The following is a 26604-nucleotide window of genomic DNA, read 5'->3' on the forward strand; positions in this document are numbered from 1 at the left end:
CATCCATCATCAGGGACTAGGGATCTCACTGCTGCCATTAGGAAGAAGGTACAGGAGCCTCAGGACTCACAGCACCAGGTCAGGAACAGATATTACCCCTCAACCATCAGACTCCAGAACTAGTGGGGATAACTTTACTTGTCCTCACTGAGTTGTTCCCACAACTTATGGACTCACATTCAAGGACTCCATCTCACGTTCTTGATATTTATTGCTTATTTATTTATTAATATTTCTTTCTTTTTGTACTTGCACAACTTATTGTCTTCTATTGATTCTATCATGGTTATTGCATTTATTAAATATACCTGCAAGAAAATGAATCTCAGGGTTGTATATGGTGGTAAATATGTACTGAAAGAATAAATTTACTTTGATTGTTGAAGGGACTTATCCTGGGACGAGGTCTGTGATTAATTGCATTCCACAGGGATCTGTGCTGGGACTTCTGCTGTTTGTAGTGTACTGTGTATAAATGACCTGGATGAAAATGTAGATGGGTGGATTAGTAAATCCGCAGATGATATGAAGATTGATGGTATTCTGGATAGCACAAGACGACTAGCAAATAATATAGCAGAATATAAATCTTGTGGATATGGGCAGAGAAATAGCCCATGGAGTTTAAACCAGCCAAATGTGAAGTGTTACATCTTGGTAGTTCAAATGTAAAGAGACTGTACACTGTGAAGGACAAGACCCTTAACTGCATCTGGAGTATTGTATACAGTTCTAGTCAGATGTTGAAGTTTTGGAGAGGGCGCATAAGAAGTTTACCAGGATGCTGCCTGGATTTGAAGGCACGTGCTATAATGACAGGTTGGACAAACCTGAGTTGTTTTCTTTGGAGTGGTAGAGCCTGACGGGAGATCTGATAGAGGTTTGCAAGATTATGAGAGGCATAGATGAAGACAGACAGCATCTTTTTACCAGAGTTGAGGTGTCTAGTAGCAGAGGGGCGAGTTCAAAGGAGATGTGAGGGGCAAGTTTTTTTTAAAAACAGAGTGGGGTCGTGGTAGAGGCAGATACATTAGGGACTTTTAGAGATGTTTAGATAGGCACATGAATATGAGGAAAATGGAAGAATATAGACATTGTGTAGGCAGAAGGCATTTGTTTAGTTCAGTGATACCCAACAGGGGAGGTGCTGCCCCTCCAAGGGGCATTTACATTTCCTAAGGGGGTGTTAGGGGAAATACAAGTCATTGGGAGGCATTCAAGACTCTTGGGGGGAGGGGTGGCAGTAAGCAACACCCTAACTTGAGGCACAAGACTTGACCGGCCATTAGTAGAGCAGGCACATCCAAAAAAGCAGGGATGATGCACTGGAACACAAGAAGAACCATAGATCTGCAGGCAGTGCGAACTCGTCACAATGCATCTGAAACTCAGCAATCTCATCCAAACTTACAGACACTATTGGGATGCATCAATAAGCAACCAAGGTGCCCAACAGTTCCCCTTGCCTCGCGGCACAGAACGAGTTCATGCAATCTAACGGATGGTAGGTCAAGTGCACGCTCTCAACCTTCTCAGCAGATCTATGGAAAGCAGGTCGCGCAACAATACCACGTTGGCCGGAACCAAACGGTCGAATAGAGCCAATCAGTGAACCTGCTGACTCTGAGGATTCCTCGAGGTGTTCAAAGTGACCTCAGCTTCATATGTGCGGTCAAGAGCCATCTTTGGGGATTATGAGACCTCACGTGATTCGTCAATCGTGCTGACTGGAATAGTATAAGGGTATGCAGAATAAACAGAAGCTATAGAAAGTGTGTCAATACAATACTATATTCCTGAAGTACTGTTTTATTCTATTTCCATCTGATCAGCAATGCCCCAAATGTCTTATTTGTAATATTGTACTGTCTAATGAAGCCCTGAAACCATAACGATTGCTGAACACTTCTGTAAAAGTCTTCCTGAAAGGCTACTTGTGGTGTTACTCAGTTCCAGAAGATGAACGAAGCATTTGAAATGTATTGCACACTTGAGTCCTTTGCCAAGAAAGATAAAAACGACCTTGACGGTGGTCTCATTGCTTCTTGTAACATTTCCAAAATGATAGCAAAGTGTGGAAAATCTCATACAATTGGTGAAAGATTAATAATGCCTGCTGTATTATGTGCTTACAACTGTTCTCAAATGGATACCAGTATTTTAAAATCAATTTATCTGAGTAATAACTCTGTAGCTCATTGTATTGACGAAATGAGTAAAAACATTGAGTGTCAACTATGCACAGAGTTACAAAAAACAGAAATTGGGATACAACTGGATGAGTCAACTGTAATTGAAGTTTATGAAGAAATTCTCTTTTGTAAAAAGAGGAAAAACAAATATCAACAGAGAGTCAATATATAAAGAGCTCAAGGTGTATATTGAGGGTAAAAGTATTCTGGTTAGGAACACTGTGCACCATATATGATAGGTCGCCATCCTGGTTTAGTGGCATTTATGAAATTCCACTATCTGTTTGCAATCCATTCTGTAATTCATCGTCAACATTGCACAGCCAAGGACTTTTTTCAGGGATGACTCTTATAATATCTGCTATCAACAAAATTAAACTTATCCATTAAATAGCATGATATTTCACCAGTTATTCCAAGATACCAATGGAAAGTTTGAACGCTTGCTTCTTCACACTGAAGTGTGTTCGCTGCCAAAAGGCTGCTGCTTGAAATGTTTCCTTGATCTTTTTAACAGGGGTGAATTTTTGCTCAAAGTTGACAAGAGCTTGGGAAACAAGATTGAACTTCTATGTGGAGTTACAGCATACCTAGCTGATCTGTATGACAAAATGAACATTGTAAATATGAAATTGAAGGTTGAGAATTTCAATTTAATCCAGGTAAAAATTGTAGTGTCTACATTTATCAGAAAATTGGAAATATATAAGCAAAACATTCGGAATAGAAGATTGTCACAGTTTCCCTGTATGGAATGTATGGCACTCTCTTTCACAGACGTTGATTTTCAGGAGTACTGCTTACACCTGCAGCCACTGATGGGAGTTTCAGAATCGATTCAAGGATTTGATCAATCTGCAAATTCTAGACTGGGTAATTAACATATTTCCTTGCAAGGTGGAAAAACAAGACAGCTTGCAAAAAATAATTATCGAAATTCAGAATAATGAAGCAGCAAAAATGCTTTTCAAAAATGTCAGTTTTTGTGGCATCTGGTTACACAGTCACATGAAGTTTCCTGGTCTTTGGAGAACAGCCAAACTGCTCTTCATTGCATTTCCATCCTCCTGCTCTTGTTGAAAGAGGCTTCGGTGCAGTGAACCACATGCATAGAACAACATAGAACATAGAATAGTACAGCACAGTACAGGCCCTTCAGCCCACAATGTTGTGCCAACCCTCAAACCTTGCCTCCCATAAAAGCCCCCACCTTAAATTCCTCCATATACCTGTCTAGTAGTCTCTTAAACTTCACCAGTGCATCTGCCTCCACCACTGACTCAGGCAGTGCATTCCACGCACCAACCACTCTCTGAGTAAAAAACCTTCCTCTAATATCCCCCTTGAACTTCCCACCCCTTACCTTAAAGCCATGTCCTCTTGTATTGAGCAGTGGTGCCCTGGGGAAGAGGCACTGGCTATCCACTCTATCTATTCCTCTTATTATCTTGTACACCTCTATCATGTCTCCTCTCATCCTCCTTCTCTCCAAAGAGTAAAGCCCTAGCTCCCTTAATCTCTGATCATAATGCATACTTTCTAAACCAGGCAGCATCCTGGTAAATCTCCTCTGTACCCTTTCCAATGCTTCCACAACCTTCCTATAGTGAGGCGACCAGAACTGGACACAGTACTCCAAGTGTGGCCTAACCAGAGTTTTATAGAACTGCATCATTACATCGCGACTCTTAAACTCTATCCCTCAACTTATGAAAGCTAACACCCCATAAGCTTTCTTAACTACCCTATCCACCTGTGAGGCAACTTTCAGGGATCTGTGGATATGTACCCCGAGATCCCTCTGCTCCTCCACACTTCCAAGTATCCTGCCATTTACTTTGTACTCTGCCTTGGAGTTTGTCCTTCCAAAGTGTACCTCCTCACACTTCTCTGGGTTGAACTCCATCTGCCACTTCTTAGCCCACTCCTGCATCCTATCAATGTCTCTCTGCAATCTTTGACAATCCTCTACACTATCTACAACACCATCAACCTTTGTGTTGTCTGCAAACTTGCCAACCCACCCCTCTACCCCCACATTCAGGTCGTTAATAAAAATCACGAAAAGTAGAGATCCCAGAACAGATCCTTGTGGGACACCACTAGTCACAATCCTCCAATCTGAATGTACTCCCTCCACCACCACCCTCTGCCTTCTGCAGGCAAGCCAATTCTGAATCCACCTGGCCAAACCTCCCTGGATCCCATGCCTTCTAACTTTCTGAATAAGCCTACTGTGTGGAAAAAGCAGAAACTACTTGAACATTGTTATGCATGGAGACCTTTGCTATCACAACCTGAACCAGTTATTTCAACTCTTGCTAAAGACCATCAAGCTCAAGGATCATATTGATATCAAGGTTTTGTGGAAGCTAGGTTTAAAGACAAATAAAAATCTAAAGCAGAATAATTTTTCTCATGTCAGCATATGCTAGACATATTTTTACACAATGGGAATGCCAGAAAGTATATTGTTCCTGAAGGGTGGCGTTGGCAAGTATTAAAATGCTTTTTGGCAGGAGTGTTGTCAAGTATGAAAGTGCTTTGGGGGTAGGCATTGGGCTTAAAGATAAAAGGTTGGGAAACACTGGTTTAGTTGGTCATATGATTACTTATTTAATTAGTTTGGCAAAACATTGTGGGCCAAAGGGCCTGTTTCTGTGCTGTATTGTTCTATGTTCTAAAGTCATGGACATGTTACCGAACTCAAAAAGTCTGGTAAAATAACTTTCCCCATCATAATCCAAACAATTATTTTCTGTTAATTAATAAGGGAACCTCCTGACTTTAGTTAGGCTGGCATATTTGTTACTTCAATCCCACACAAATATGTTTAACTCTAACCAGCCCTCCTTATTGCTGAATAAAGCACTAAGGTAACACAAAGAATTTTAATAAAATCAGAATAATTAAGGACAGTAAGGCTTTGCTAGTTATTCATCTAAGGACAGACAACAAAGAGTAACATTGCTAGTGATACACAATTCCAGAGAATGCAATGTAAAACAACTTTCCTGTAAGGGGCCCATCAGAAATTAAAACCATATCCCATCTGAGGCTGGGCCAGTATTTTGTGAAAGTTGAGCTCATCTTCCCTGATTTTTTATCTTCTGATGATGAAGCCTATAATTATCTATGTTGCATAACAGCATCACAGGCACATAGCATGATTTCAGCAAGGTGCACAAAACATTACGTTAAACTTAAATTATATCCAATTTTTACAAGAAAAAATACAATTAGAACAAAAAACGAAGTCTATTTTACTGCTAAGTGATCAAAGTGTTACCAGTGTGAACAAGGGGTCCTCCTCTACTGTAAAGATGAAGCCGCACTTAGGTTGGAGGAACAACACCTTATATTCCGTCTGGGCAGCCTCCAACCTGATGGCATCAACATTGACTTCTCTAACTTCCGCTACTGTCCCACCTCCCCCTCATACCCCATCCATTATTTATTTTTATACACACATTCTTTTTCTCTCACCCCTTTTTCTCCCTCTGTCCCTCTCACTATACCCCTTGCCCATTCTCTGGGTTTTCCCCCGCCTTGTCTTTCTCCCCGGACCTCCTGCCCCATAACCCTCTCATATCCCTTTTGCCAATCACCTGTCCAGCTCTTGGCTCCATCCCTCCCCCTCCTGTCTTCTCCTACCATTTTGGATCTCCCCCTCCCCCTCTCAAATCTCTTACTAGCTCTTCCTTCAGTTAGTCCTGACGAAGGGTCCAGGCCCGAAACGTCAACTGTATCTCTTCCTAAAGATGCTGCCTGGCCTGCTGCGTTCACCAGCAACTTCTCTGTGTGTTGCTCATTATTTCCTCCTGTTTCAGAAATGACCATTTTGTCAGTTATCTAACTGGGAGACAGGTTCAGTATTTCTCTGTCATTTTGCATAAGCTGATTTGCTGAATATGTCCCACAACCCTGCTATTAGCCATACAGAAGATATTGAAGCCACATTAGCTCATTTGGTCTCATCCTATGAAAGATATTGCCTATCTTCTGTCAATCCTACTGTTACTGAAAACTAAGGATTTCTCTTGCCCAGTTCTGACAGATCATCTCAGAACTGAAAAATAAAAGTTTTATTTTTCCATGAATTGAATTGCACACCTCCAACATTGTCTGAGTTTATCTTCTTTAAAAAATATATTTTGTATTGCTTCAAATTATTTTTCCAACCAAAATCCATCAGTGGTGAGTAGAAGGTTCTTACAGACAGGATTCATGAGCATTTGGAGAAGCACAGCCTTCTTATCGATAGACAGCATGGCTATGTGAGGTGCAGGTCATGCCTCATGAGCCTAGTTGAGTTTTTCAAGGAGGTGACAAACAAACTGATGAAGGCAGAGTGGTGAATGTATCACATATGAATTTTTGTAAGTTGTTTGACAAGATTTCCTATAGAAGGCTCATTCAGAAATTCATGAGGCGTGGAATCCATGGAAACATGTCTGCATGTTTTCAGAATTGGATTGCCCATAGAAGCCAGCTAGAGTCCATTCTACTTGGAGGTCAGTGACTAGTGGTGCTTTGCAAGGATCCGTTCTGGGACCCCTGCTTGTTGTGATTTTTATAAATAACTTGAATGAAGAAGTGAAGGGGTGGGTTAGTATGTATGCAGGTGACACAAAAGTTGGAGGTGTTATGGATAGTGTAGAAAGCTGTTGTAGTTGTATCAGGATATTGACAGGATGCAGAGCAGGGCTAAGAAGTGGCAGATGGATTTTAATCCAGAAAAGTGTGAAGTGATGCACTTTGGAAGGTCACACTTGTAAATGGAGGACAAGGTCAAGGTCATGATTTTTTAACAGTGTTGAGGAACAGAGGGATCTAGGGATCCAAGTCTACAGATCACTCAAAATTGCTGTGGGAATCAGTAGTGTGGTTAAAAAGGTATTTGGTGTGCTCTCCTTCATTAGCCGGGGGATTGAATTCAAGAACCAGCAGGTAATGTTGCAGCTCCTTAAAACTCTGCTTTGGCCACACTTGGAGTATTATGTTCAGTACCAGTTGCTTCATATAGGAAGGATGTGGAAGCTTTAGAGAAAGTGCAGAGGAGATTGACTAGGATGCTGTCCACATAAGAAAACCTGAGAGGACGATAGCGGTGTAGAAAATTACAAGTCATAGATAGAATGGAAAGCCAGCACCTTTTACTAGGGTGGCAATGGCTCATCCCAGAGGCTATCTGTTTAAGATGAGTGGAGAAAAGTTTATAATTATGTCCAATTTAGTTTTGTTTTTAAATACACAGATAATGATGGGTGCCTGGAATGAGCTTCTGGCGGTGGTGGCAGAGGCTGATACAAGGGGGAAATTGAAAAGACTCTCACATAGGCACAGATTTAATAAAAATGGAGAGTACAGGCTGTGTAGGCAGGAAGGGTTAAATTGATTGTGGAGTACATTTGTATTGGCATAACATCCAAGCCAAAAGGACTGCATTGATCTCTATTCTACTTGGCATCAATTGATGTTTCTCACCAATACATTTTATTTTCTATTTCCACTAACCTGCTGCTATCACTTTCCTCTTTGCAGTTCATTGCTTTGCTAGCTTTTATGTCAACTGAAAATTGCAAAACTGTGCTTACACCCCACCCCCTACATGTCCAGGCCATTAGTCTAGAGAAAAACAAAGTAATAGCCTTGACACAGACCCACAGAGAATTCCACTAATCATCTTGCCACAGTTCAAAGACCATTCAGCATGATCTTCTGTTGCTTATGTTTTCGCCAACTTTATATTCCCCAGATATCCCCCAAGGAATCTGTGGGGAAAAAAACTGAACTGTGTTTCGAGAAGAGATTGCAAATCTCAGGGCGTGTGAAGCTAAAGACACAGCTGACAATGATTCATGAATCATTGAGTTTTGCTAACTCATCGAATACGTGGTATGTGTACTTGCTCCAGCAGTGTAGTCTAATCTGCCGGGCTCCCCAGCATGGACTCAGACTGGCAATCATCTGGGAGAGAAAGGCAAGCATGCCAAGGAGTTGGAGCTCACCCATTCCATGAGATTTTGTAGAGTTAACTCAGCAAAACTACACAAGTGCCAAAATAAACACGCACAGGTACATCTCTCAAATTCAAAATGAAAACACATTCGCCAGAATTGTAAATTTATTCACCCCAACTCAAACATACAATTTCATACCCAAAAAGAAAGATCTGCAAATTATTAATGATATCAAAACAACATAAAATCAGTGCTGACCTTAAAGGATCTCTGTAAACATAATTCACAGATTTTTTTATTCTTTAAAAAAATATTTCATTAAAGCTTTAGTTTATTTTATCCACTTGACCCAGAACCGTGTTTAAAAGGAATTTGTTTCTGGCATTGGATGGACACGCTAAAGGTTATTACAATGAAAAATCATCAAGGTAGTAGCTGTTTCAATGAAATTATGAGAATTTATGCTAAACCTGCTAACAAAAGATTCCTAGGTGGCTATCTGAATTTAGTGCAGAATTCTGATTTTATTTACTGATTACAGTAATTTGAAATAGACTGACGCTAAATATCTGAAGATTTAGTACGTGCATTAGCGTGCATGTATGTACAGATGTAGCCCAGTGCACAAGTACAGCAGTAGGTAAACACAGGATCAGCTCAAGTCCTGGTAGAGAGTGAAGGACAATTCAATCTGGAATGCGAGATGGTGCTGGCGTCTTCCATCTCATCCTATGTAGTGTCCTTCCTTTTCCCGTCTTCCTTGTCAAACTGGTGGCTGCCTGACCTCATCTCCCCTTTCTACTTCCTCTGCAGAACCCTCATCTGTGAATAGTCCATTGAAAAAAAATCCCTCGAACTCTCAGCATGTGAGTGGCTTGTTGGTAGCTGTTCTTTCTGGCTGCTGTTTAGTAGGAGGACATACTAACTGAAATGAGGGCCATCCAAGAACCATTTCATCATCAGGAAATTTCAGTGATTTAATCATCTCCAGGCCAATTATTCCTCAAATAAGCTTCAGACCCACTTTCAAGATGGTGCCTTGCAACAGACTGGTGGAAAAGGGGATCCTTTACTAAATTCGATATGTGTGAGGGAAGATAAGGCACATATAATTCAGGACAGACTTCAGCTATTCCCCTTTGCACCTCGTCCACTCTGTGTCTGCCAGGAGAACAACCAAGGGGAAAGAGATAAAAGTCAATATAAATCCCTTTTCTCAAATAATTAGTTAATTTCTCGACTAACTGCATACTGCTTCTTGACCCAAAGCAGCCGGAACACACGGATGTCTCTCCGCCATCCAATTTTTGGATCCCAACAGTATTCTGGCGAAAGGATTTTGGTGGGTTTATGCAACCATAAGTATTTGTTAAGGTGACTCTCGTCGTGCCAAAGGGCCTCCACGTTTCGCTCCTTGTCCTGCATAATCCCCAGGTAGCAGGCCTCTGTCAGGTTCCTCACACTCTGCCAAGTGCCACCAAACACAGCTGCGTGGTAGTAGAAATCCCCCTCGCCCTCTAGGTACGCTGCGGAGTGAGGATTACTTTCGTAAGTGAACAAAAACTTTGGCTTTCTATAGAACCAGGCGTGCAGGAGAGCCACCGACTCACCCAGTGCCTCTGTGCCAAAGCGGCTTTGAAAATACTGATCCACATCAAAGCAAAATATGTAGCTGGTCTCCTTTTTGGCATGATTGTCAATCAACTCGTAGATCTGCTTCATACGGAACATGGAATTGTCCTGCCATCGCTTGTGCCGTTCAACTTTAAAACCTCTGACTTTCCCTCTTCCTCTCAGCTTTGAATCTATCTGCTCAAGCTTGGTCAGGTTATCTACAAACACATAGAAGATGACAGGGAATCCCGGCATGAAATGTTCATCAGCAGTCATCAGGAAATGCTCCAAGTACAAGTCCAAGTAGCTGAAACATGGAAAGGTAAACCCTCTTAGAAGCATAATAAACAGACTCACACACTTTTTGGCTCACACAACCAACTCTTTTCTAATTTTACAATCTCAAGCTATGAAGTTGCGTGAAAATGCAGAGGCAACATCAGCCAATACTAACAGTTCCAGACGTAATGGTGACCAAACCAGTCTTCACTTTCTTTGCATTACCTCACCACCATTCCCCCAACCTCTGATTCTGGAAAATTTAACATGGGGGCTGAGCAATAAGCTCCCAAGATCACAGTTATCAGCAGCAAGACCAGGAATACAGGCACACTTTCAGCTAATACACTGACCAAATTCTTCTTTACCCAAGAAAACTTAACCCAGGCATCAGAACATTTGAGTCAACAGATTTTAACAAGTAATTACAACTGGTAAACACACTAAACACATCCCCTTTACTCTGACAACTTAAAGTAGGACTTTGCAAATTTTGACACAGATCTGTCCCTATCCCTCATTCCTAAAATTGTGTTAATCCAACCCTTAAGTGGTTAGAAGAAGATGCTGGAAACACTAGGCCGGTCAGTCTGCATCTGTGGGAGAAAGAAAAAAACCAAACAAACAGAATGTTTCCCTTCATCAGAATTGGGAAGGAGAATGGTTTGTTAGCTTGCAGGGAAGGAGAACGTCGCTGATGATGCAAAACAAGGGTGAACAAGCAGCAAACAAGGTTATCAGTCAGTGAATGAATGGGAGCAGTTAAGAGTGGAAAACATAGATAAAATAATCTAAATCTAAAAATAAACACGAGATTCTACAGATGCTGGAAATCTTGAGGAGGCAGGTTGGGAAGAAGAGTAGTCAAGATAGCTTTGGCAGTTGGTAGGCTAATAATGGATGTTAGAGACTAGCCCATCTCCTGTGACTGTGATTCATTCGTTCTTTTCCTAGATCTCCCTCTCTCAATCTTAAGAAAGTGAAAGCAACACGAATTTAAATTTGTCTATAAGCAAGCCAGTTTTAAAAATATTGGACATTTCACCTATGCTGATAGGGTCTGGAGGTGAAAGCTCCACCAAGCCATAAATACACAACACGGAATCATTCCAATTTGATGTTTGTAGCAGAGGCTGTACTCACAAGCTAAAATTCTTCAAAACTGTTAACGTCCTCTCACTAACCCTATTTCCCTGATATTCCAACAGTTCTTGTGTCCCTAGATCTCAATCTCATGTGTAACCAATTCAGTACAATGAGGTCAGACTGGTCGAAAACCTTTGCTTTATGAATTTTAATGCAGGACATATTCTCTCATAGCAAGTAGACAACGTCTGAACCTGTGCTTACGCATCTATCTTCGGCACAATAGAGCTCATTGGAAAAGCCTTGGTTCCTGACATGATACAAAATGAATGGTTTCCTGTTGTCCCACACAATATCTCCACTTCATTGGAGAAGTTGTTAGAGCCAAAGTGTATACAGCAATGGCAAAAATTTAAGGACACTGTTGGCATGATGCCCAAAGTGTTACTTGACCTGAAATTTCTCTGAGTCAAGGTCCACAACAAACACAGTGTTTAAGATGACGTTTTGCATGAAATAAGATTAAGACTAATTTCTGTGGGAAGCTAAAGTTTGGAAGAATGGTGTCAAAGTCACTCTCAAGTTGGCTGACTGGCAGATTCCAGGCTGAAGAGTGTGCATTGCGGGATGTGCTAAGCTCAGTGCAGCCAACTCCAAGGTTCTGTGGAGAAGGATCACAGTCTAAGGTCTATCTGCAACTGCACATGGAGGGGCTGAGTCAGGTGTGAAAAGCCCTCAAGCATTGAAATGATGTGTCACTCTGGGGATGGGGGGGGGCACACATTAGTGGCCATGGTGCTATGGCTGTAAAAAAGTTGACACCATACCTAACCAGTTCCCCTCTACCACCACTCTGCTCCGTCTAGCGGAATTAGTCCTTACTCTTAATAATTTCTCCTTTGGCTCCTCCCACTTCCTCCAAACTAAAGGTGTAACCATGGGCATCCATATGAGTCCCAGCTAAGCCTGCCTTTTTGTTGGCTTCGTGGAACAATCCATGTTCCAAGCCTATACTGGTGTCTGTCCCCCACTTTCACTACGTCGACGACTGCATTGGCGCTACTTCCTGCACGCATGCTGAGCTCGTTGACTTCATTAACTTTGCCTCCAACTTTCATCCTTCCCTCAAGTTTACCTGGTCCATTTCCGACACCTCCCTCCCTTTTCTTGATCTTTCTGTCTCTATCTCTGGAGACAGCTTATCTACTGATGTCTCCTATAAGCCTAAGGACTCCCACACCTACCTGGACTATTCCTCTTCCCACCCTGTCTCTTGCAAAAATGCCATTGCCTTCTTGCAATTCCTCCGTCTCCGCCGCATCTGCTCTCAGAATGAGGCTTTTCATTCCAGGATGAAGGAGATGTCCTCCTTTTTTAAAGAAAGGGGCTTCCCTTCCTCTACCATCAACTCTGCTCTCAAACGCACCTCTCCCATTTCACACACATCGGCTCTCACCCCATCCTCCTGCCACCCCACTAGGGTTCCCCTTGTCCTCACCTACCACCCCACCAGCCTCCGGGTCCAACATATTATTCTCCGTAACTTCTGCCACCTCCAACGGAATCCCACCACGAAGCACATCTTTTCCTCCCCCACCCCCCCGCTTTCCGTAAGGATCACTCCCTACGCGACTCCCTTGTCCATTCGTTCCCCCCATCTCTTCCCACAGATCTCCCTCCTGGCACTTACCCTGTAAGCGGAACAAGTGCTACACATGCCCTTACACTTCCTCCCTTACCACCATTCAGGGCCCCAGACAGTCCTTCCAGGTGAGGCGACACTTCACCTGTGAGTCGGCTGTGTGATATACTGCATCCGGTGCTCCCGATGCGGCCTTCTATATATTCGCAAGACCCGACGCAGGCTGGGAGACCATTTTGCTGAACACCTACACCCTGTCCACCAGGAAAGCAGGATCTCCCAGTGGTCACACATTTTAATTCCACGTCCCATTCCTTTTCTGATATGTCTATCCACGGCCTCCTCTACTGTCAAGATGAAGCCACACTCAGGTTGGAGGAACAACACCTTATATTCCGTCTGGGTAGCCTCCAACTTGATAGCATAATCCCCTCATATCCCTTTTGCCAATCAACTTTCCAGCTCTTAGCTCCATTCCTCCCCCTCTCCCCCTCCTGTCTTCTCCTATCATTTCGGAGCTCCCCCTCCCCCCCCCACTTTCAAATCTCTTACTAGCTCTTCTTTCAGTTAGTCCTGATGAAGGGTCTTGGCGCGAAACGTCGACTGTACCTCTTCCTAGAGATGCTGCCTGGCCTGCTGCATTCACCAGCATTTTTTATGTCTGTTGCTTGACACCAATGAATATATTGACCATGAATGCAAAAGTTTTGTACTGCTGATTTGAGTGTGTGCTTGTAAGTACGCAAGTTTGTATGGAATATTTTTTACAATAAAAGTGAAACATTGTCGAAGGAAGAGTAATGTTGAAGTTCTCTGAGACCACAAAGATCATTCTTTTCTAATCAGTGCCTCACGGGCAACTTTTGTGGGCTTCCAGAAATGATTTACATGTCTGGAAATAACACTACTTCCTGTAGTATTTTAAATAAATTTCCTTAACTAGTTCTTTTTGGATCATGTCAGGTCTTTGGCAGCCACTCAGGCATATTTAGATCGTGCCCATCGTAAAATTAATTCCTGTGCAAAATGAGTTCTGTTATCCAGAAGCTAAGCACATTGTGGATAATGTGGGCTTGAAAGTGCGTAAAGATATTCAGGGATCTTTATTTTGTTTTATATTTCCATTTTACGTTTTTAATTACCAACTATCCATGTCTTAACTATTGAATGTCATAGTCAATCAGATCAATTTAACCCAAAGTCTAGACAGTTTCCTCCTGGAACACCAGCAAAGAGAATTGTTTTTTTAAAAATAATACTTTTTATAAGATTTGTACCTTTTAAACAAACTCGTGTATTTTTCACAGTCACTGGCAGAAGGTGGTATAGCAGCTAAACTATCCGTTTAATCACCTTTCTCATTTTTCATCGGCTAAGTATTAGCTCATTACCCATGTGATGGAATTGCTTTAATTATGTAGCCTATTAACTAGTTTATTTCCAGTTTTCCTTATCTCGACAATAAAAGTGATGGATTTTCAGAGGCACCATCTTTATTCTTTTTGCCTTCACATTCTTTGCCGTTCATTTACCTCTTAGTATTGTTTTTCATTTGTTTAGTATTTGTATGTTTGTTTGTACTCTAAAATAAATGATTATTAGAATTGAGACTGCTCATCTTTAAGGTAAGGGGTGAGAAGTTCAAGGGGGATATTAGAGGAAGGTTTTTTTCACTCAGAGAGTGGTTGGTGCGTGGAATGCACTGCCTGAGTCAGTGGTGGAGGCAGATACACTAGTGAAATTTGACAGACTACTAGACAGGTATATGGAGGAATTTAAGGTGGGTGTTATACGGGAGGCAGGGTTTAAGGGTCGGCACAATATTGTGGGCCGAAGGGCCAGTACTGTGCTGTACTGTTCTATGTTTTATGTCTATGTTCTATACGTACTTGCCAACCGCAAAGACTGTGAGACCAATAACGGTGTTCTTTTTCTTGTACATCTCATCGAAATCCGTTGGGTTAAAGGTCCCTTCCCAAATGATAGGAGCATTCCAACTTGTGCAGGTTTGAACATCAGTCCTGGTCCTGGAGGGTATGAAAAAGATAACTATGAGAAAAAACTTCTATCTTCTCCACACAATACCTCCAATGCTGTCTCATTTGATGCACAGGTCTGAGCAGGTAAAAATGTTCTAATAACAAACAAGAGAAAGTCTGTAGACGCTGGAAAGCCTCAAAGTGCCGGGATGAACCCAGTAGGCCAGGCAGCATCTATAGAAAAGAGTATAGTTGACTTTTCGGGCAATGTTTGTCTCAATCACTAAGTACTGACAGGGAAAGATACTGAAGCCACGCTTCCTTACGTATTTAATGTCCATTACGCCACTGGTGTTTAGGGCAGCAATGGAGGTCCTCCAACTGTGGTGCTCAGGGCTTCCTTCAGCAGGTCAGCAGCTTCTTTTGGCTTTCACTACTGTCAGCTATGCAAGTCCCAGGAGCGGACTCAGGAAAGTCATCTCACTCAAATGTAGAGGGATCTTCATTGTTATTTCTGCAACAATTTTGTTTTACCAGTCAGGGTTGTTAGCCCTGAGCTGAATCGCTGAACCTGGAGGACCGGTGGCCCACTCTTACTCTGGCCTCTCCCCTTTGATCTGTTCGGCATGGGTGACCCTACCAAGAGCCAAAGCATAGCATAGCTCTCCAGGTCATTGAGGCACCAAGCCTCCAAACCCTACAAGGTTGTGATCCTCTTGGAGGGAGGCCATGCCTACTTTCCCAATATGAGATTCATTATATTACAGCACAGAAGCAAACATTCAGCCCAAGAGTTCCATGCTTCCTATTCTATTTACCTCAGCCAAAATCATCAACATCTATTCCCTTCATGCTATGATATACAGTCTATGTGCTTTTTTTCCCCCAACATTCTTCTGAAGCTATTGTGTTCTTATATGCCACTGATTTTTATGTGGGAAAATAAAGATGTTTAGTACACTTCAGGGTTCATAAAGACCAGGCATGACAAATCATCAAAACACAAGTCAGTGGTTCAGGTCTGTTCTGAGGAACGGATGTCCCATCTGTGGTGACACTGATTGTACCTTACTGTACATTAGCTTTTTTAAAAGAAAGTGAAAAATCCAGAAAACTGCAGATGAAGCAATAAAAATAAAAAATTCTCAACTACATCTGACGGGAGAGAAAAATAGAGTCAAAGTTTGAGGTAAAAGATCATTTGCAGAACCGACTATATATTGCAAAGGGTGGGAAAGAATGCTGTGAATGAGGGGAGGATTAAAAAAGAACCAAAGGATTAGGTAAATAACTACTTGATATTTGTCATGGACACAGTGCGTTAAAGGAGCTGTTCCCATGTTATGTGACTCAGAATAAATTGTTCCTTCTCAGACCGCCAGACTGTGACTAATAGAGTGCCTCAGTGCTTAACAGGCTCAGTCGTAAAGATGTCCCGCACAGAAACATTCAAATTGGTCTTATATTCCTCTGAATTTTTCCTATCCATGAACGTGTCCTAATGACTTAAATGACCACCTGCCTCTACCATGCCCTCTAGTAGCTCACTGCATATACCCTTTGACCTCTGCATGAAAAAGATGCCCCATGGTTCCCTGTTAAATACTTTCCTTTCACCTTAGCACCTCTGGTTTAGACTTCCCCTCCCTGACAAAAAGACTCTGACCATCTACTTTACTTATGTCCCTCAAGATTTTATTATGAGGTCACACCTCAGCCTTCTTTATTCCAGGGACATTAAGTCCTCTACCCTAAGCTCTCTGGCTATCCATCCCATAGGATGATGACAGTTCTTTTCAGTCAGTTAGTGGGGTTTGATATGTGCGTCCTGGAGTGGCTGTACAGGCTGATCCTTGACGGGTACTGCCTGCCACATACTTGGCAGGTGAGGCATGGAGGGGCAGCAGGGGCAGAAGGGGCAGAAGCTCTGTTGTGGCACTTCCTGTGCCTTTCCTCTGTTGCTTCGTTGAGCTTGTTCTCAGCAGCGTCCACACCTTTTCTGATGGCGTCCCTCCACTGTGAGCGATCTTGAGCCAGATCCTCCCATGTTGATGGGGCAATGTCAGCTTTCTTGAGGCTCCTGTGCAGAGCATCCTTGTACCGTAGTCGCTGGCCTCCTCGTTTTCGGGTACCACGGGACAGTTGGCTGTACAAGATGTCCTTGGGCAGTCTTCCATCAGGCATTCTGACAACATGCCCTGCCCAGTGCAGTTGGGCTGACATTACCAAGGTTGAAACTGCTGGCATTCTGGCTCAAGAGGACCTCGGTATTGGAAACCTTGTTTCGACAGGTGATCTTCATCAGAGAACGTAGGTGACACTGCTGCAGTTGGTCAAGCTGGCATAAGTGTCTCTGATATGGGCACCATGTCTCACATCCGTATAACAAGGTTGATATGACAACGGCCCTGTATACCTTGCACTTGGTGGCCAACCTGATGATCTGTGACCAAACTCGATCTTTCAGCTGACCAAGGGCAAAGCAGGCTTTTCTGGTTCTTGACTCAATCTCTACATCCAGAGAAGCTGAGGATGTTATTATGCTGCTCAGGTAGCAAAACTTGTTGACGGCATTGAGACGAGTGTCATCAATGAGGGCAGTTGGTTCTTTGTAGCTTGAGCCAGGAGCTTCCGTCTTTTTCAGGCTGATTGTCAGTCCAAAGCTTTTGGCTGCGCTGGCAAAGCGACTGGTGATCTCCTGTAAGTCTTCGAGAGAGTGGGCAACCAGTGCACAGTCATCAGCAAACTGTAACTCATGTGTCACAATGTCCCTGACTTTTGTTTTTGTTCTCAATCCTGTGAGGCTGAGGAGCCCACCATCAGCCCTTGTTTGTAGGAAGACCCCTAACTTCAGGTCTGATGTGGCATCCTGAAGAACAGTAGTGAAGAATAGTCCAAACAGAGTAGGAGCCAGAACACAACCCTGTTTTACGCTGTTGCTGATGGAAAATGGGTCTGACAACTCACCACACTTGTTGATGCGGCCTTCCATGCCTTTGTGGAACCGATGGATGATGTTGGTTAGGCATGGGGGGGGGGGCAACCGAATTTTGGTAGGAGCTTCCACAGGCCATCTCTACCAACAGTGTCAAACGCTTTGGTTAGATTAACAAATGTGACATAGAGACTTCTCTGCTGCTCAATACATCTCTCTTGGAGCTGCCTCAGTGAAAAGATCATGTCCACTGTACTACGGTCCACTACCCTAAGCAACAACCACACAAATCAATTCTGCAGCCTCTCAAGCTAAATCACACCCTTCCTTTAGCACAGCAACGAAAACTGCACATAATACTCCAATGTAATCTCAATGTCTCGGACAACTGCAACGTGGCATCACAACTCTTGGGATGCCATGTTACAGTGCCCTCACTGATGAAGACAAGTGTGCTATATGCTTTCTTTAACACCCTGTATCACGACCTTCAGGGAATCATGTACCTATACCCCTAGGTAAAGGGCTCTTCAGCACTTGAGGGCCCTGCATTTCACTGTGTACTGTCTTGGTTTAACTTCCAAAAATGCATCACTTGGCACTTCTCCAGTTTAAATTCCCTCTCCCATCCTTCTGCAGCTGGAGGTCAAGGTGCACATTGGCACCAATGGCATGGGTAGAAAGGAGGAAGAGGTCCTGCGTAGGGAGTATAAGGAGTTAAGAAAGAGACTGAAGAGCAGGACTTCCAAATCTCTGGATTACTCCCGGATGCCAGGTGCTAGTCAGGGTAGGAATAGGATGACGGTGCAGATGAATGAAAAGCTGCAAAAGTGGTGCAGGAGCCAAGGTTTCAGGTTCTTGGGTCATTGGTGCCTCTTCAGGGTTAGGAGTGAACTGTACAAATGTGACAGGCTGTACCTAAAATGGAGGGGAACCAACATCCTGGCCAGGAGGTTCTCTAGGGCTACTCGGGAGGGTTTAAACTAGATTGGCAGGGGGATGGAAACCAGAGCACTAAGGTTAGAAAGTGGCGAGATAAAGAGTTGGGTAAATATCAGGGTCAGTTAAAACAGGCAGGAGCAAAGTAGTAGATAGAATAGGACAGATAGGTTGAATTCTACGTATTGCACACTAGGAGTATTACAGGTAAAGATGATGCACTTAGAGAACTATGATGTTGTGGCCTTTACAGATCTTGGTTGAGAGGGGGACAGGAATGGGTGCTTAACGTTCAAGGGTTTTGATGTTTTCCGTAAGATAGAAAGGACGGTACAAAGAGGTGGGTAAGGAGTTGAAGACAGATTAAGGAAAGGTATAAAAAGTTATAGGGTTGTTGTCATGGAGGCCTGCAACTTTATTCATAATAAACTGAGACCTTCTTACTATACGTAGTTTAGATGGGGCAGAGTTTGTTAGGTGCATCCAGGAGGTTTTCATAAATCAATATGTAAATAGTCCAACAAGATGAAGGGTTGGACTGGAACTAGCAAAGGCCAGGGAGCCTGGCCAGGTGACTGACCTTCAGTGGGTGAGCAGTTAGGGAACAGTAACAACTCCTAGGCCATAGGTAAGGATAAGCTTGGATCTTGCAGGGAAGTTCACTGGAAGCATCTGATTTTGGCCAAATCCCCATACCACACGTGGAGGGTGTTTAAAAACCAACTGCACTGAGTACAGGTACAGCATTTTCCAGTCACAAGGACAAGGGTGTTAAGGTAAGAAAACCCTGAACATCGAGGGAGGTGATAAATATAGTCAAGAAGATAAAGGAAACATATGTAAAGCTTAGAAAGCTAGAATCAAGCAGAGTTCTGGAGGATTATAAGAAAGTCAAGAAGGAAATTAATAAAGCTAGCAAGGGCCATGAAAAGTCCTTGGAAAGTTGGATTAAAGAGAATTCCAAAGCATTCTATACATAAATCAAAAGTAAGAGGATACCTAGGGAAGGGGTGAGACCATTTAACAGTAAAGGGAGGAACCCTTGCTTGAATGTGGGTGAGGTCCTCGAGTACTTTGCTTCAGTATTTACTAAGGAGAAGGATATGGACGAAAGGGAGATCAGTGCTAAGAGCAGTAATAGGCTAGTCCATTTCAAGGTAAAGGAGGAGGTAGTGTTGGGTCTCTTAAAGAATATTAAGGTGGCTAAGTCCTCAGGCCCTGATAGAATATACCCCAAGTTATTGAGAGAGGCAAGAGATGAGCTTGCTGGGACCCTGACTGATACCTTAATGTCCTCTCTAGCCAAGGAGAGGTCCTGGCGACCTGGCAAGTAGCTAATGTTGTTCCATTGTTCAAGAAGGGAATTAGGGATGATCCTGGAAATTATAGACCAGAGAGTCTAAAATTAGTGGTAGGGAAGCTACTGGACAGCATTCTTAGGGATAAGATTTATGAGCATTTAAAAAACCATGGCCTAATTAGGGAGAGCCAGCATGGCTTTGTGCAGGGCAAATTGTGTTTTACTAGATTGAGTCTTGTAACGAGGGTGATTGATGAAGGTGGAGCTGTGGATGTTGTCTATATGGATTTTAGTAAGACGCGGGAGACTCATCCAGAAGATTTAGATGCACGGGATCAATGGTGAATTGGCGTTTGGATTCAAAACTGATTAGTCCATTGAAGACAGAGAGTGAAGGTTGAAGGGACTTGTTCAAGCTGGAGGTCTATGATTAGTGGTGTTCGACAGGGATCTGTACTGGGACCTCTGCTACTTGTGATGTATGTAAATGACCAAGATGAAAACTTACATGGGTGGGTTAGCAAGTTTGCAGATGATCCAAAGATTGGTGGTGGTATTGTGGATGGCATGGATGACTGGAAAAGAACACAGTGGGATATACATCATTTGCAGATATAGACAGAGAAATGGTAGATAGAGTTCAGCCTGACAAAATATGAAGTGTTACACCTAGGTAGTTCAAGTGTGAAGAGGCAGTGTGTAGACCCTTAATAGTGTTGATGTGCAGAGGGATCTTGGAGTGAAAGGGACTACACAGAGAGTGGAGGGTGCCTGGAATGTGCTGCCTGGGATGGTAGTGGAAGCAGATGCGTTTGGGACTTTTAAAATAGACACATGAATGTGAAGAAAATGGAGGGACATGGACATTGTGTAGGCATAAGGGACTAGTTAAGTTGGCAATTTGATCACTAATTTTTGGTTTGGCAGAATATTGAATGCCAAAGAGCTTTTCCCTGTGCTGAACTGTTCTATGTTCTATGAAACCACACTGACTTTGGCCTATTTTATTTTGCGGCTCCAAGTACCCCGACATCTCGTCTTTAACAATAGATTCTAACATCTTGCCAATCACTGCAAGTAGGCTAACTGGTCTATAATTTCCTATTATCCCATTCCTTCTTAAAGAGTGGAGTGACATTCATGAACTTCCAGTCCCCTGGAACGATTCCAGGATCTAGTGACTCCTGAAGGAGCACAATCTCTTCAACTACCTCATTCAGAACCCTAGGGTGTAGTCCATCTGGTCCAGGTGACTGATCCATCTTCAGACCCTAATGCTTTTCAAGAACCTCTGCCTTTGTAATAAGCGAGTACACTCACTTCTGCCCCTAACACTCTTGAAATTTTGGCAATTCCTGCTTAGAAATGTCAAGCAACGGTGTACTCCAATCTGAAAACCAACTTTCAACTACTATCACAAAGTTAGGACACTGTGGATTCCACATGAAGTAACCTCTCAGACCAGCCTACCACAGGGATCTTTGCCAAAGTCCATATAGGCAACACTTGCCCTCGGCCCTGACACCTCTTCCAAAAAACTTGGTCTAACTTGTGAGACTTGATTTCCCATGCATGAAGCCATAGTGACTCTCCCTAGTCAGTTCTTGACTTTTTAAAACGAAGGTAGATCCTGCCTTTAAGTTACCCGAATTATCCTTGCAGCCCATCTCAAATAAAGGCACAACATTAGCCACCCTTCAGTCTTCTAGTATCTCACACGTGGCTAAAAATTCAAGACCAATATACAGGTGAATAGGCAATTATTAAGAAAATTGGACTTTATTGCAAAAACACTTTAAATACAGGAATAAGGAATTACATAGGGTTTATTGCAATTGAACCAAAACCTCTACAAAAATTAGTGGATACGCCCCAATACATCATTCGTAAAGCCCACCTTATGACTTAGCACATCTACACAAAATGCTATCATAGGAAATCTGCATCCATCAATGGGGACTCCCACTACCCCGGATATGGTCTCTTTTTACTGCTGCCTTCTGGAAGAAGGTGCAGTAACCTCCGGACTCACAGCATCAGGTCAGGAAAAGCTGTAAGCCCTCAACCATCTGACTCTTGAACCAAAGGGTTCACTGAAAATCACTTGTCCCATAACTGAATTGTATTTATTATTATTATTTCTTTTTGTACATGCATAGTTTGTTGTCTTTTGCAGACTGGATAAATGCCCAAGCTGGTGCAGTCTTTCACTGATTCTGTTATGGTTATTTTTCTATGGTTTTATTCAGTATGTCCACAAGAAAACGAATTTCGTGGTTGCATATGATTACATCCATGTACTTTTGTTAATAAATTTACTTTTAACTATAGAACTTTGATACGTCATTTGCAGTTTTTAGCCCTTTACCCAAGAAAGGATGCACTTACCACTGAGGGAGTGCTGTAAAGATTTACAGTACAGTAATTATTATCCTAGCCCTTAACTCCAAATGGAGTCATCGGGACGCCATCATGATGACGTTTTTTTTAAAGCAGGCTTTCTTATTTTTTACGAGGCCGGGTTGCTAGATCAACGCTCAACCCAACACGGGTGGAAAGCGTGCAAGGGAGCCGGCTGGATTCGAACTCGGGAGCCTTCGCTCCGAAGTCCGGCACTGATGCCACTATGCCTCCAGCTGGCCAGAACAGTAATTGATCCTGGGACAATGGGTGCATCCTGAGAGGAGCATCAGAGTAGTCTGTGACTGTATTCTTTTAAGTTTGGAGTGATACGAGGAGCTCACTGAAACATAAAGGTCTTGACAGGCTGGATAAAGGGGGTAGGTTTCCTACAGCTGAGGAGTCCAGACAGGAGGCACAATTTAAGAACAAGAGATAGGCCAGTCAGGACTGAGAAAAGGAAGGTGCTGAATCTTTGGAACTCTCCACTGGTGTTGCAGAGGCTTGGTCATGGAGTTCATTCATGATAGAAAAGGTGGATTTCTGGATATTAATGGAATCAGGGGATATGTTGTTAAGTATTAGTAGATGATGCTAAGCTGAAGCTTGTAATGATTGATGAAATAAGGTTGAAGGCTCCTGAGTTCTAAATGTTTACACCAGAGATTTACAGCATACATTTTGTTCACAATTCAAAAATTATATTAGCATTAAGCAGATTAACACTTTTTAGTAACGACAGGTTTTGAAGAAACTGAAGCCACGATGGTAAGTTCTTGGTAGAAAGCCTCTTATGATAAACTCTAGGTCCACTTGCATGTATTTTTTTTAAATACAGAATATTTGTGTTTTCGCACATTTTAAAAAATCCATTCAATATACGTAACTTTATTTATTTATTTTCTCTCTGCTAGATTACGTATTGCATTGAACTGCTACTGCTAAGTTAACAAATTTCACACCACATGCTGGTGATAATAAACCTGATTCTGATTAACTCAAGTTTTCCATCCCACAGTGTTTTTCTGCCTTTGACCTCCTGTACAGCTCCAATGAGTTACTCTAACCTTACTCCATGCAAGCTGAAGCAACATCATCTGATCATCAGTTGGATCGTGGATGAACCAGGAGGTACGTCATCTGCTGAAGGCTATATCTGTGACATTCAAGTCTGGCAACCCAGGCCTGCATCAGAAAATGAGATATGATTTGAGGAGGGCTATCTCAAGGGTGAGGAGGCAATTTCGAACGAGGTTGGAGACGATATCAGATGCATGGCAACTCTAGCAGGAACTACAAGACATTACTTCCTACAAGGTGAAACCCAATAGCATGAATGGCAGCGATGCTTCACTACCAGATGAAGTCAACGACTTCTATGCACGCTTTGAAAGGGAGAACACAACTACAGCTGTGAAGATCCCTGCTGCACCTGATGACCCTGTGATCTCTGTCTCAGAGGCTGATGTTAGGTAGTCTTTAAAGAGAGTGAACCCTCGCAAGGCAGAAGGTCCCGATGGAGTACCTGCTAAGGCTCTGAAAACCTGTGCCAACCAACTAGCAGGAGTATTCAAGGACATTTTCAACCTCTCACTGCTATGGGCAGAAGTTCCAACTTGCTTCAAAAAGGAAACAATTATACCAGTGCCAAAGAAGAATAATGTGAGCTGCCTTAGTGACTATCACCCAGTAGCACTCACATTAACAGTGATGAAATGCTTTGAGAGGATGCTTTTGACTAGACTGAACTCCTGCCTCAGCAAGGGCCTGAACCGAATGCAGATTACCTATCGACACAATAGGACAATGGCAAACACAATCTCAATGGCTCTCCACACAGCTTTAGACCACCTAGACAACACAAACACCTACGTCAGGATGCTGTTCATCAACTACAGCTCAGCATTTAATATCATCATTCCCACAACTGTAGGATCGTATTGGGAAATGAAATCCTGAAACAAATTCACAACTTCAAGTACCTTGGATCATGGGTAACATCTGATGGCAAATGCGGAACAGACAAAAGCAAGAATAGCGATGGCAGGAACAGCATTTACAGAAATGAGAAACATCCTAACGATCAAGAAAATAACATTTGACATCCGCCTTAGAACTCTCAGCTGCTACATTCTTCTTATATTAACGAATGGCTGCGAGTCATGGACCATCACAAATGCAATGGAAAAAGAATCAATGCAGCAGAGATGTGGTTCCTCAGAAGAATGCTATGCACATCATATACGGACAGGATAACCAACGAAGAAGTTCTAAAGAGAATGAAAACAAAATGTACATCACTTAAAAAAATCTGAAAACAGCAATCAAAATTCTTTGGACACATCATGCGAAGACTGACATTAGAACATTTAGTTACAACTAGAAAGCTGGAAGGAAAAAGAAGCAGACGCAGACAGAGAATGAAAATGATAGATGGAATAACATCATGGTTAGAAACAGGGGAGGCAACAACTACAATTCAGAGGGTCAGGGACCCTGATGGATGGAGAGACATGATCGCCCACGCCAAACGGCAAGGCACCTGAATGAATGAATTCCCACAATCCTGATTAAGAAGTTGCAGAACCTGGACCTCTGTACCTCCCTCTGCAATTGGATCTTCAACTTCCTAACCAGAAGACTACAGTCTGTGCGAATTGGTGATACATATCCTCCTCGTTGACAATCAACACCGGCGCACCTCAGGAGTGAGATATGCCAACTAGTGGAGTGGTGCCGCAGAAACAACCTGGCACTCAACGTCAGTAAGACAAAAGAGCTGATTGTGGACTTCAGGAAGGGTAAGATGAAGGAATACATACCAATCCTCATAGAGGGATCAGAAGTGGAGAGAGTGAGCAGCTTCAAGTTCCTGGCTGTCAAGATCTCGGAGGATGCCAACATATTGATATAGTCATAAAGGCAGCAAGACAGCTGCTACACTTTATTAAGAGCTTGAAGAGATTTGTCATGTCAACAAACACACTCAAAAACTTCTACAGTTGTACTGTGGAGAGCATTCTGACAGGCTGCATCACTGTCTGGTATGACCGGGGGCTACTGCACAGGACCGGAAGAAGCTGCAGCATGTTGAAAATCTAGTCAGCTCAATATTGGGCACTAGCCTACAGAGTACCCAGGACATCTTTGGGGAGTGGTGTCTCAGAAAGGCAGCGTCCATTATTAAGGACCTCCAGCACCCAGGGCATGCCCTTTTCTCACTGTTACCATCAGGGAGGAGATACAGAAGCCTGAAGCCACACACTCAGCGAATCCAGAACAGCTTCTTCCCTTCTGCCATCTGATGCCTAAATAGGACACTGAACCTTTGGACACTACCTCACTTTTTTTTAAATATACAGTATTTCTGTTTTTGCACATTTTTAAAAAAATCTATTCAATATACACAATTGATTTACTTGTTTATTTATTATGTTTTATTTTATTTATTATTATTAATCTTGCTGTATGCTTCTAAAACATGGACTATAAACACCAGAACTCCAAAGAAACTTAGAAGCAACAGAAATGTGGTTTCTTAGAAGAATGCTGAAAATATCATATAGAGATAGGGTACCTAATGAGACAGTACTCCAACGTGCCCATACAAAAAGATCTTTAATGAGAACATTAAATGAAAGGAAACTTAACATCCTGGGCCATGTCATCAGAAAGGGAGAAACAGAATGTCTTAAAAGGCCGTATGCCTGGGAAACGCGGAAGAAGAAGGCAAAGAAGAAAATATATGGACACTGAAAGAACTAACATATCTAAGTGTGCGAGACATTATTGATCATGGGATCGTTCGATGTGGAAAGCCATGATTGCCCAAGCGTGTAACGCGCAAGGCACAAGAAGAAGAAGATTATTATCACTATCTTTCTCTCTCTCTCTCTCTGCTAGATTATGTATTGCATCGAACTGCTGCTGCTAAATTAACAAATTTCACGTCAACATGCTGGTGATAATAAACCTGATTCTGACTCACATTGTTGAATTTAATATTAAGTCTTCGGAGGTTGATAATCACTTTCTTTTTTAAATGAGCCAGTCCCAACAAACATTCAGTTCCCTTTCTTAGATGGAACAGGAAAATAAGATTGTATCAACTGGACAACCTTGGTCTCCACCCTATCACAGATATTTCCTTTGTTGTCTTCACTTTACCACTATACAACAGCAGCAAAACTGTTTTTTTCCTGACACAGATATCTCCCTGACCTGTTGAGCATCCCCAGCATTTTAATTTCTTGCTTCTTGATGACGAAGCAGCAC

At 42.6% G+C, this 26604-nt stretch overlaps 1 protein-coding gene across 2 annotated transcripts in view; it reads right to left on the bottom strand.

Moving 5' to 3' along the window:
* Nucleotides 1–8306: 8306 nt before the first annotated feature.
* Nucleotides 8307–26604, bottom strand: part of LOC134337709 (N-acetyllactosaminide alpha-1,3-galactosyltransferase-like) — a 90139-nt gene continuing 71841 nt past the window's right edge. The window contains exons 4-7 of one of the 2 annotated variants that reach the window (XM_063032908.1): nucleotides 24312–24599; nucleotides 20438–20504; nucleotides 14666–14803; nucleotides 8307–10076 (exon numbers count right to left, since the gene is read on the bottom strand). In XM_063032908.1, coding sequence (XP_062888978.1) covers nucleotides 9380–10076; nucleotides 14666–14803; nucleotides 20438–20504; nucleotides 24312–24330 — 921 coding nt within the window. In that variant the 5' untranslated portion in view covers nucleotides 24331–24599 and the 3' untranslated portion in view covers nucleotides 8307–9379. The remainder of the gene's footprint in view (nucleotides 10077–14665; nucleotides 14804–20437; nucleotides 20505–24311; nucleotides 24600–26604) is intronic. The other variant, XM_063032907.1, reaches the window with a different exon arrangement.

This window comes from Mobula hypostoma, chromosome 25, assembly GCF_963921235.1.
Source record: "Mobula hypostoma chromosome 25, sMobHyp1.1, whole genome shotgun sequence".
NCBI classification, from domain to species: domain Eukaryota; kingdom Metazoa; phylum Chordata; class Chondrichthyes; order Myliobatiformes; family Myliobatidae; genus Mobula; species Mobula hypostoma.